The sequence below is a fragment of the Lycorma delicatula genome, chromosome 8 (genome assembly GCF_047948215.1).
Source record: "Lycorma delicatula isolate Av1 chromosome 8, ASM4794821v1, whole genome shotgun sequence".
NCBI classification, from domain to species: Eukaryota; Metazoa; Arthropoda; class Insecta; order Hemiptera; family Fulgoridae; genus Lycorma; species Lycorma delicatula.
The window spans coordinates 40,930,322-40,943,433 of NC_134462.1; the positions used below are offsets into that span (position 1 = coordinate 40,930,322).

A 13,112-nucleotide genomic window follows, 5' to 3' on the forward strand; every position below is an offset into this window, starting at 1 on the left:
ATCTGTAAGATCGCTGTCTATACTTCGGATAGCCATCATCACCTTTTTGAGTTTGTACGGACCATGGATCATGTTGGCCTTGACAATGTTGTAGAGAAGCAGATCTCATTCAGGATCTTTTTATGTGTATTTCAACACACATAAATGTTTCATCTTGGGAGAGATGCAGTTTTTCTACCAAGATATGCACATGAGGTAATCCTTTTTTTGCCATTCCACTGAGTACATATAACACTCAACTGAATAAATATTACACTCCAATTTTCCAAACAGTGGACCTTTAATATAGAATCATAAATTCCTTTACTTTATGGTGAAATACTCTTGCAATTATAATAGGGTGGTGATAGATTTCTGTCCAGGTAGTGATGTTTCTTAAATTTCCTTCCAATTAGGATTACATATGAATGTTATAAACCAATCAGAACTACCATAATAATGGATGTATGTCATTCCATTTTGAGCTCGATTGTACACATATCAATGAAAGATGATGATAGTACAACTATTCCTTCCTGTTCATCAGCTTGAAATCCTGTCTTCCTCTCGAATCTTTCTGATGGTTGTAGTTATCTGCCCTCAGGTGCTTATGAAATCTAATTAATTTTATTTTTGCATGCATATAAACCAAGTATTGGTTAAATAACATGCCATATCACTGCAAATAGTTTTCTTTGCTTTCCTTCTTCATGATACCATAGGCATAAAAACTTGCAGCAGGGACAGTTTTGTTAAGAAACGTTTTTGGATTGCACCGCTGTGTATTCTATTGAAAATATATATACACACACACACACACACACACACACCAAGAATACCTTTCATTTTGTATTATCATCAGCAGATTTATATTGTCATATGTCTTTCCATTTGTGTTTCATAAGAGTAAATGATGGTTTCTCATTTTCATTGTGAATGATTTTCAAACTTGTTTTAAAGGAATCTATAAACAATCTCCATTCCATAGAATTCAATAAAGAATTTACATCATTGCAGTTCACTACATTATGAAATGACAATTCCATAATGTAGTGCAAGGAGTACAGTTGCTTACTTTTTTGCTGCCTAACAAGGAGAAAATGTATTTTAGTGCCACTTTCAAAGAGGTTCTAGCCTTTAAATTATGAAACCAGTAATTCTGACTGCATTTTAGACTTAATAAGATGATGAACCAGATCATTAATTTTCATTTGAGTAATTTTGTGAGGTTCAGTGCTCTCACCTTGGAAATCTTGATTCTCTTCTGCATTACTTTCTAAATCACTATAGCTTTGTTATTTTCTTCAAAACCTATGTTTCTGGTGGAACTGGAAGAATTTCCACTTAACTCTTTGCTGTGTAGAATAGACCTTACAGATGAAAGAAAACTAGAATATGCAACAGATTTCTTGAATTTATTTGTGATGCTTTTGATTTTTGTGATATAAAAAACCAGTTTGTGTAGTGGTCCTTGGACTATCTTCATACCATAGGAACTGCAAAAGGCATATGATATGACCTTACTCACTTGGTTAAAAAATAATATAAACTCTACTTAGGGTGTAAAATAGAGAATCAGAATAAAGTCTTAGGCCTCTCATAACCGCTGTAATTATTTTTTAATTAAAAGCTAATTCATCACAAACATAGAAAAAATTGTTAGGATTTTTTTTACAACTATGAGACATTTTTTATATAAATTACATACAATTCACCAAAAACAATATGTATGAAAAAATACATGTCTGTATTAAAAAAGTAGGAACAAAACAAAAGACCAAACTCACGATAGTATTTACAGGAAGCAATTCTGTGGTCTGGATAATTCTACCATCAAAATAGTGATGGTTTTTATTTTTTCTAGAAGGAATGAAAATAGTACTAATGTCATCCTACGGTATAATGTAGAATGTCATGCTAGGCACTACAAATTATTCCACCCTGAGCCATTAATAAATATTAATTTTTCATTGTTAATAAAAACATTGATTCAACGAATGTTTATAAGTGTTACAACTGAGATCATGTACCAACCAGATCATTAAGTTTTGTTTGAGTAATTCTCTTAATAGAGAAAATATATCGTATTAACAAGTTTCATTTTTTATGAGTGACAATTACAAAGATAATGAAGCCCTTAGGACAAATTTTGAGTTCATATTTGGATTCAGCGTCAAAAAAATATTAATAAGCCAAAATTATCATGTATAACCAAATTCTTGTAGATCAATATAATTTACATGGCACACCACTGGTATTTGGAGGGCATATACTAGATAGTAAAACAAAAAAGAAAATGAAATGGTAAAACTAATCCAAAATTCTAACTTACGGTTTATTTCTTAACATGAAGAGTAGATTTTTTATAAGTTGAGCTCTGAAACGGGAAACGGAGAATAAACTTCCTTCAGTAAGTGGAGATGAAACAGGGCCATCTGTAGGGTAGTTTGTATTATCCTGAAACATAGTTTTTATTAATTAATATCATTTAACTAAACAGACTAATATAAATACTAGTCTGTGCATCTGATAATTATGTATTGTTTAATACATAGATACCAGGCTGGCCATATTGGACAGAATGTTGACATCCGTATTTCATGACCTGTTTTTCCTCTTTGATGTAAAGCAGATTATCCAATTATACATCTACTTTGTACATCTCTTCACACATAAATATGTCATCCAAAACATTTTTTTAAAATTAAAACTTGTGTTAATGTTATTGCATGTCTTAATAGTATTTAGAAGAAGCAACACCCACTTATTTAGATTTTTTTACCTTAGTCAGGATTGATGAAAAGTAATAAAAATAAATGATTTTAACAAAAGAATATTAAGTACTGCTTAACATAAATAGTGTGTACTCTTAGTTAATTTTTTTTTTGTTCACTGAACTATATTGATTTTAGTGAGACAGTTTTAAAAACAAAAATTAAAACACATTTTGAGTTCCAAAGATTACAGTAGGGCCTCTTTTTATTAGAAAAGCTGAAATTCGGCCGAAATCTTTCGCTAGCCGTAACTCAAAAAAAAAACCGTTGACGAGTTTCGGAACCAATCCATTGTCAAAACTTATGGTAGTGGTACTTTTAAAATTTTGTTGAACTTTATATAGCATTTTAGTCAACGCCCCTCTATATTTAACGTCAGATAAGGCATGACGTCAAATATAGAGAGAGGCGTTAACAAACGATATATAAAGATTAACAGAAATTTAAAGTACCAGGGCATTAAGGTAATAAATTTGATGAAAATACTACTTTACATTTTATCATAACAGTCAAAAAAACAGAATTATCTAGATAACGGTTAGTTTTGATCAAACAAAAAAAAAATGTTAATTATAATGACCATTCTGATGTGCAGTAAGGACAAAAAGATATTTGTTAAATTCTAATCCACTTATGATTCAAAAAAATATGTATATATATATCCTTCTATAAAACCGCCATTGTATATTTATAATTTAAGAATCTATAATAATAGATTTTAATTAATATACTTATAATTTAAGATGTCTTATTTATGTAAATATTTTTTTTTTTTGTCTTCAGTCATTTGACTGTTTTGATGCAGCTTTCCAAGATTCCCTATCTAGTGCTAGTCGTTTCATTTCAGTACACCCTCTACATCCTACATCCCTAACAATTTGTTTTACATATTCCAAACGTTGCCTGCCTGCATAATTTTTTTCCTTCTACCTGTCCCTCCAATATTAAAGCGACATTTCCTGGATGCCTTAATATGTGGCCTATAAGTTTGTCTCTTCTTTTAACTTTATTTTTCCAAATTCTTCTTTCTTCATCGATTTGCCGCAACATCTCTTCATTTGTCACTTTATACACCCATCTGAGTTTTATCTTATGTAAATAAGATATAAAATGTAAAACGATGTATTTCTAGAGATATTGTTCTTTTGGACAGGTTCAAACATGAAACTGTTTGTAGGCGATATATTTACATATTAGGAGCTTATTTATTATGTATTTTAAAAGAAAAAGGTATATCTTTAGCATTCCAGCGAATAAGAAAATAATTTTCTAGTAAAAGAGAACTACACTTAAAAATGTATTTATTTTTTCACATAAGGATTCTTTCTTTCTCCTGTTTAGCCTCCAGTAATTACCTTTCAGATATTACTTCAGATGATGATATGTATGAATGTAAATGAAGTGTAGTCTTGTACAGTCTCAGTTCGACCATTCCTGAGATGTGTGGTTAATTGAAACCCAACCACCAAAGAACACCGGTATCCACGATCTAGTATTCAAATCTAGTATAAAGTAACTGCCTGTACTAGGACTTGAACGCTGGAACTCTCGACTTCCAAATCAGCTGACTAAGGAAGACGCGTTCACTACTAGACCAACCCTGTGGGTACACATAATTATTCTACGAGGGAAAATTGTAATGGCATATAGCTGTATTTAAATTCTATTGTCCACGAGAAAGGGAAGTTGGTAGAGGCGGAGAATTTAGATATTTAGACAAAATCGGGATAAATAGAAAATGGAACATGGAAAATTTACATTTAATCCGCAAATACAGTGGTCTATTGATCTCTAGTCTCAGTACATTTAAGATGTTAAGATGATTTAAGATGTATAGCATCGTTTGGTGGTCGGTATGTACCAATTGAAATATTATTGCGAAACTAATTACTTTATTAGAAAACCTTATTACCAGTTTGAATTAGTTTTCGAATTTCAGTTTCCCAGTATATTAAATTTTAAGTAATGATTTCATCAAAAATATGTGTATGGCAATCGATTATTAGTTATTTTAGCTTTGTTTAGAAACTTATAGGAATTAATAATGTAACTTTGGTAGGTAAATTGTTGACATAGTGGCAAATAAAAGTTTAATGAATTTGTATTTTATTCGATAAAAAATTTATGTTTAATATTAATTTCTTATATTATAGATTTTATTAATATTCTTGTTTTCTTAGCCAATTTCTCTTTTTTTTAACTGTGAAAATATCATGAAAAATATCATGTGAAAATATCATAAGTAAGTAACATTCATTCTCTGGATATGTTGTACTCCATCCTAATTATAACTTAAATCGGATTAATTTAATGGCTCAGAAAGTTTTCAGTGATGATTTTCATAAATGAATTAGATACATCATGGAATACTTAAACCTACCTCACTTTATGCACTTAAAGGATGATAAAAATGATTATTCTATTTATATATTAATACGGTTTAATATTAGTGTAATGTAATAATAATATATTAAGATTTGGCCCTCATATCAATCGCCTATAATTTGTGAAAAATATGAAATATTACCCAAACACGTATTTAATCCACCCAAAACAAACCTGATAAAAAAGAAACCAATGTCAGTACACATTTATCCAGCATATTGCAGATAACACTAATATTTCACCGCCCGGAACAGATTACTTACATGACTAACCAATCAGAATCCTGTAATTTTATAACCAGTCACATGTACGAATATGATTTTATAATCAAGAAATCACTAATTTACACCAATCACAATTGTCAAAGGATCTGACCAATTATGAGGCAGTAAATTCTAACCAATAATATTCCGTTTTATTAAACAGTCATAAGGTGTTAATACAACTTACCAGTTGTAATATAAAAATGTTTTACCGATAAAATATGTACCGTCTCTTATAGCTGTTTTCACTATATTATATGCAATCACAACCCTTTACATTTTATCTCGCACAAAGGCTGAGAACTATCTAAACAACAGTAATTTGACCAAACACAAGAGAGGAAAATATAATCACCGTTATGGTATCCGATAAGCATAAAAAACTATTTGTTAACCAATCCAAACCCATGTAAAAGGATAAATGTATTATAAAAGGGTGTATTATTGGTTTTCCATTCCAAAGCAATAGTATCCGTGTGTATTAGTATTTAAATAACAGAAACATATGGATGTTTGTCTTTATGTGCATATGCAGATTTTAGCTTAAATCTCCGATGTGACAGATTCTTTCAAGAAAATTACCACTTAAACCTTAAAAATGTTTTTGCAGTGATTTTGCTTGTACGAGTAACATAGTTTTAGCTGCCTCTACTGTGATTCTCATCTCGCTCTCGACTTTACCATTCTGTTTAGGAGTATATGTAACAATCTTTTTATAAGCTATTCCTTCTTTCAATAATAGTTGAACTACTTTTTCATTTACAAATTCCTTACCATTGTCTGATCATAAAAGTTTAATCTCATTACCTGTGGTTTTATTTGATATTAAATATAATTTTAATTTTTTATATACTTAATTCTTTAACAAAATTCACTATTCTGTAAAGAGAATAATCATCTTAGTTCAAGATGAAATATTTAAACCTCCAAGGGACGTAACCTCCGTAGGGCGACATAGACCAACATGTACAATTTCACATGTGTAATTGATTTTGTGCTGCTTGGACTGAATGAAAACATACAAATAATATGCCCATCTTCTTCATAAGATGTCAGTAAGTTTATGTTATTCTTTATCAAAATTTTTTTAAGGTGTTTAAAATTTTGAGTCCTATTTTGAGTGCCATATTGCCTAGCGTTATTAAAAAATTAGGTTCTGCAGTAATATTAGCTATCAAAGATTTAGATGAAATTAATCAAAAAACCATGGTAAATATTTTATTTTGATGATTGGCAGTAGCACCAACATTATTACTCTTCGAAAATTTCCATTAATTTTATTCCAGAATCATATTTTACACCATTTTCAAAGCACAATTCCCTGAAAATAAATTTACTTTTAAATCCAGTCCATAGAGAACATTAATTTATGATGTTGAAACCCATTCATGACCTTTGCAACTCTCTAAATTTATTTTTCCAATACACGTAAATTTTATCTTTGACCCATCTCCTATTATTACATATTTTGGTATTTCAATTTTTGTATAACTTCCAATAGTTTTCATATATGACTTGTGCTCACTTACACCACTATACACAATCCAATATTCTCCAGAAAAGTCACCAAACATAGCAGTTATAATAAATGCATTAGTCAAATTTTTCTTCCCTTTTTATAATCTAAAACAGCATTCATTAATCAAATGCCCAATACATAAATGCTGTTATTAAAGTGTATATGGGCTTTAGGATAAGTCTAGTGACACAAAAGTGTATAAATATAATTATATGATTAAATATATTCTTCCATCTTTCTATTGTATGTAATTTTACCAATTTTTCTAATATTTTCATCAGTTTTTCTGGTGCCATTTCAGTATAAATATTATAACTTTACTACATAAAATAATTTTTACTAGTTTCTTTCATATTTTAAAATTACATTTTTTTTTCTTAGTTGATGTTAATTTTACAGACAGTAAGAGCAGTAACTATATACATTGTGTTTTTTTATAGTAAATGTACACCAAAGAAGTACTGAGATTATTTTAGTTTCATATTATTATAACATTACATTTGTTGTTGTTGTATGGAGCTGATTTATTAGGTTGCTTTATGAAAACTGGTCCAGAAGAAGAATATTAGATTTGGTATAATATCTGAAAGAATTAGTGGTCAGTAATAGTAAAAAAAGGTACAGTGATCTTTTCCTTTATATTGTGATAATGTTATAACAGTTAAATATAGTAACTGATCACCAAAATCTAGAGTGCTACTTTAACTGGTTCTAAATGTCCAATTCTGCTGTAATGGTGATATTTTGGAATATGACAGTGATCTTTTCCTTTATATTGTGATAATGTTATAACAGTTAAATATAGTAACTGATCACCAAAATCTAGAGTCCTACTTTAACTGGTTCTAAATGTCCAATTCTGCTGTAATGGTAATATTTTGGAATATGTATTCTGTTCATATCAGGCATTAGCTTCACATACCAGTTTTTGTGAACTAATAACATATTTTTGTGGACTTTCTAAAATCCCAATGAAGTTCCTGTTTAATGAAGAGAAAGAATAGAACCCAAGAAATGTGAATATGGGAAAGAATGTAAAGGATAAAGTGAGAAATGAAGAGCTGAACATAGTTGGAGAAGAGGGAAGTGTTATTAAATAATATTGACAGAAAAGAAACTGTATAAGTTATTGGTAAAAAAAAGTAAAACAATGAAGGCTCTAAAAGATATGGTGGACGGGAGGAAAGGAAGAGGAAGTGTACCCTAACTGTTCATAAAAACGTTGAAGGAAATGTGGTGAAACAAAATGTTTGCCTAAAGATCAACTGGTATGGGAGCTGATTCTGTGCTGAAACCTGCCAAACAGTAGAACTCACATCATCATCATCTTTGACTTCTTATCTTTACTCATTTATAGCTTAGGTTACTGACATTGAAATTAATAACCTTTGGTTTCAACAAGAAAATCCCCACACTATTTTATATTTCTAAACAACTCAAGGTCCCCTGAGTTAAAAATGACTAAAATCCTAAAATTTTTAATAACTAATTAAATTCTTTATGTATGTACATTTTTCTACCTAATGACCTATCTTTAGGTCTATATCTGGAACAGTTTAATATACATTTATGAAATCATTTAACAGTATACGAGTATGTATTAGAGGAGATTTATTCTATCAAATTTTTAAAATTTTATTATGGAGTGTTATATTGCAAAGAGAATTGGATATGAATAGACATTTTTGCTGATGACTGGTTAGTACACATTACCTCTCCTAAAAATTTTCTAACTTTTAAATTGAAATTTTAGATTGAAAATTTTTATTATTTTTTTTAATAAGTCAGTTTTAGTATACGAAAAGTTATGAAGCCCTATGATTAGGTTTCTATAAATTGTCTTTTATAATATTTAATTAATTAATTTGAAGTTTTTTTTGTTATTATTTTTCTTTAAATGAAATTTTATATATATATAAAATATATATATCTGTATTTAATATAGATATCTGTATTTGTGTATTCTAAGTAACTTTATATATTGTATATACTAGCATTCCTGTTACAGCTTTGCCCGTTCTATGGTTACTCGTGTTTCCTGTCACAATCTATTTTTTTTATGTGTTTTAATTAAGTAACTGGGTGTAGGTCCAGCCAGTCGTGTCGCACACATACAGTAACAAGTGGCAGTGACTGTGTTGGTTGAGCTGCCATGTCGTATACCATTGCATCCCTTAACAAATCTGAATTCAAAAAACCCCACAATAATTTTTAGATATTTATCTGAAGAGTATTTGAAAGCCCCAATCAAGTGAATATCTTGTTTAGTATAGTTAGAAATGTGGAAAATTTGCAATCATTGTTCAAAATTGTTTGACCTTTCGTCATCCCTTTCAAGGTCAAATTTCAAAAAATTTAGAAACTGGTTTTTAGATATTTACATGAAGATTAAACACTAAAAATCAAGTAGATAAATTTTTTTAGTGTGAAATTAAAAAAAAAGTAAATCTCATTAATCGAATAAGAAATAACAATCAAGTTAATAAATATTTTCTATTTCATCATTGGGGAAGGAGTTAAATTCTTATTCAAATGCTAAGACAATTTTAAAACATTATTGCAATTTTTTTTATAACATTGCTACTTTTTTCCACTATTGTATGTATATGTATATCTGAACTAAGCTGATAAATATGTTACTGTATAACTGTAATACTGACTCTTAGATCATCTTCAGAAGAAGATTGTTTTTGACATAAATGAAGGAATGCTTGTTCAAGTGTTGATGAGCTGTGAGCTGACATTAACTGTAACGGAGGAGATTCTGCCAATATACTGCCACCTCTCATCATACCAACCTGTGTAAAAATAAAATAAAATTAATGATAATAATTAGGTCCAATCATTTAAAATGTGATTATGAAATATTACTTTAAAAGGCTAATTTGTTACATAATATTATATAACATTTATAATAAAGACAAAATTATCATACTGTTAAACATGTTGTATTCTGATGTAAGAATTTGTTACATCTTTAGAAGCATTCTAGTTCTTCATTCATCATAACCGTATCTGTTATTTCTATTTGTTTTCAACATTCCATAAAAAAAATATGTTTTTATACTTTCTTCTTTTTTAAGTTTCTTCTTTTTTTAAAAATAAAAACAAAAGTTTTTAAATAATGTTAAAGGTTTTTAAGGAGGAAGTGTAAAGTATTATTCATTTTAAATTTACTGTCTTATTTTCAGGGTCAGTATGATGCATACCATATTCTATTTTCTGGATCACCTGTGAAGTTCAAGCTGTAATTTGGTTTTGATGGTGAAATACAATATTTCTGTGAAATTCACAGGTAAGTTCATTAGATTTGTTACCTAAATGTATGAGCAGCCATAAATTTGACACAATACTTAATAATATAAGTTAATGTTTTTCAGTGCAAATGACATTCGCTGTGGTATCATACTGAATAGGATGAATAAATATCATGACATATTGTCAAAAGTACTTTGCTTGAAAAATTTCTTTGTATGAAATCGTCATCAGTGTAGATGTAATGTGAAAACTTTTAATGCAAATTATTCAGAATATAAGGTACTGTTCATTAGAATTTTATTTTCATGATATGCTTGGCTTCAACACCAAATTTGAAGAATTGAAAGAGGTGCAGTGATCTTATTTAGAAATCTTTGATCTTGTGTTATCACAAGGCTGGCCCAGAGGTAGGCAAGCTGGGTAACTACCTGGGATGCCCCTTAGCTTATTTTTTCAGTATCCAAAAGGAAATTGAAAAAATAAAGCATTCTGAATAAAGAATAAAGTTAATTAAAATAAAAGGCATAAATAAAAAATAAGAGTGGATATGATGAAATGCATGGGTAATAACAAGCAGCCTATAGTTAAACAAAGAGAGCCTTAAGTTTTCATAAAATTACACCCAGTTTCACAGGGGAGGGACAACAAAATTTTGTTTTACCGAAGATAATTATGTGGACGACCCCTGACCTCACACTAAGTGGTTGGAATTGTCTCATATTTTTTGTTGTCTAAGAACATGAATTTGTGTTGTTTTAATTTCTGTTTCATCTTTTTTTCTTTTTAAAGTATGTCTCAGATCACATTGGAAACTGAAAAAGGTATCAATGATTGGTTAAAATTACTGATGGGAGAAATTGTAAAATTCTGAATAAAATAAGCGAGTGAAGTAATATGAAAAGCACACTGAAGTCAATGGTGAAGTTAGGAAAAAGTAATATGTACATTACTGTTATCTGGTTATAATAATATTTTTAAATTATATTTTGTGTTGTATTTATCAATTATAAAGTCATGATACTCAAGTGTTTCTAAGTAACTTTTTTTGTTTTATTTGTATATTCTAAGACCTACAGAGATTTTACAAATGAAATATGGCAATATAAAATGTTTTTTTCTGGAGATCATTATTTGCCAAATACACATAATATGCTATAAGTCTTTTTCTGATATATTTTATTGTTTGTTATTTTCTGTAGACCATCATTTCCTTTCCTTTAGACAAGCTAAAGAATATCTCACTTGCTAATTGGTCTATAATTATTGCTGGTGAAGACAAAGCCCTGTGGGAACTGTTAAATTAGAATTATTTTAAACTGAATACAAGATGGGAGATACAGTAACTTAATTTGTTGGAGCAAATGAACCAAGCAGTTGCCTCATAAAATACAGAAAAACTTAAAATTTAAAATCATTAAATGAAAAGAATGACACTGTCAAATTTTCATGAGAGACTGTAATGTGGCATGTTGGATATCTTCAGGGCCACCAGTATTTAATAATTACTGTTTAATAAGTCAGCAGCCAGGGGGCAGCAAATTGACCCACTGTTATTTGACTTTAAAAAAAACTGTTAACTTTGTGAGCTTCCAGATTTTGACAACAGTGATTGCTTTTCCAATGTATGAGTCTTACCTTTAAAGTAGTTCTTAAAAGAATTGTTTTGATCCAAAATATAGCACCCAGCGTCAGAAGCCTGACCAGGATAAGTGATTTCACTTTGAAGTGGTAAAGTAGTTGAGCTCGTGTAAACTAAGCGTCTTTTTCTTCTTCCTCAGCTTTCTGTAATGGGTTCTTACAAATGTGTTCCTTTGTAGTTGTTAGACTGAAATATTGGAAACTACTAATTATCTGTTATGGCAAACAGTATCAGTCGGAGTAATAATAATTATTACTTATTGTTATGCCTCAATCCACCACTCAGTAATCAAAATTACAAACTTCTAATCGACAGCTTCTTTTCTCACCAGCCAGTTACAGTTATTTAATGATACCAGCTATTTAATGATATCAGTTATTTAATGATATGTGTTACAGTTATTTAATGTAATCAGCTGCAATGAAAATTATGCTTCATGTACATAATCACAAGAAAGACAGAGAGACATTGTAAAGAAAAAACTATAATGTATTACTCTCTACAAAAAATAACATGTTATGTACATACTGTGATCACTCAGCAGTAGGTTTGTAGAAACCAGTTTATTTAACATGGCTTTGACCATTAGCATTTCATTCTTGCTTCACTACTCTATGGACACTTATCTCTTACAAGTTTTATGTAGGTGTTTGTAAGGGAATACTGTTAACATTACAATGTACTTTTGCTACTCGTAGTTAAAAATGATTAACTATATATATATATATGAAACTACTGTTCAGTATTGATATTAACAACAACATATTTTTTTAATTATTAGTATTGTTACTTACAACATGAGCTTGTCTAGCTTCTTCAATGTAATGTGTGGTTATAATAATGCTCTTTTGATGACCAGATGCAAGTTTTAACAAATGCTCCCAGATACTAAAACAAATGTAGTGTATTACGTTTTGTCATGATATATATTAATAGATAGTAATGAAAATCTTATTCTAGATGCATGGTTTTGACTCTGTAATTCAAAAATGGCTTCACCAATTATGAATTAGGAATTGATTCTTCTTACCAAAATTGTAATGACTGGGTATATGTTGATTAAAAAAATGTAAAATTTAGTATTGTTATTTTTGTACTAAGTTATTTACAATATATTTGCTTAAATATAGGTTGAAATTTTTCCTACAATTTCTCCTGTAAATTGAGGGGTTGACCTATAATCGGTGATCTAGGTAAATGATGGGCCGACTTACATTTGGATCCAACCAGCCTTTTAAGTTGTTTCATTGTTTATTTTTGTTTTTATATTTGTGATGGTAGACTTATTACAGTTT

General features: G+C 29.4%; 1 protein-coding gene and 1 long non-coding RNA gene across 2 annotated transcripts in view; one reads left to right on the forward strand and one right to left on the reverse strand.

Moving 5' to 3' along the window:
- Positions 1 to 13,112, reverse strand: part of LOC142328840 (ABC transporter G family member 23-like) — a 113,808-nt gene that overhangs the window by 24,349 nt on the left and 76,347 nt on the right. The window contains exons 6-8 of the mRNA XM_075372935.1: positions 12,612 to 12,705; positions 9,581 to 9,718; positions 2,312 to 2,436 (exon numbers count right to left, since the gene is read on the reverse strand). Of these exons, the coding sequence (XP_075229050.1) occupies positions 2,312 to 2,436; positions 9,581 to 9,718; positions 12,612 to 12,705 (357 nt within the window). The remainder of the gene's footprint in view (positions 1 to 2,311; positions 2,437 to 9,580; positions 9,719 to 12,611; positions 12,706 to 13,112) is intronic.
- Positions 1 to 13,112, forward strand: part of LOC142328841 (uncharacterized) — a 68,948-nt gene that overhangs the window by 10,030 nt on the left and 45,806 nt on the right. Inside the window, exon 2 of the long non-coding RNA XR_012757370.1 lies at positions 10,112 to 10,215. This is a non-coding gene — a long non-coding RNA (uncharacterized LOC142328841). The remainder of the gene's footprint in view (positions 1 to 10,111; positions 10,216 to 13,112) is intronic.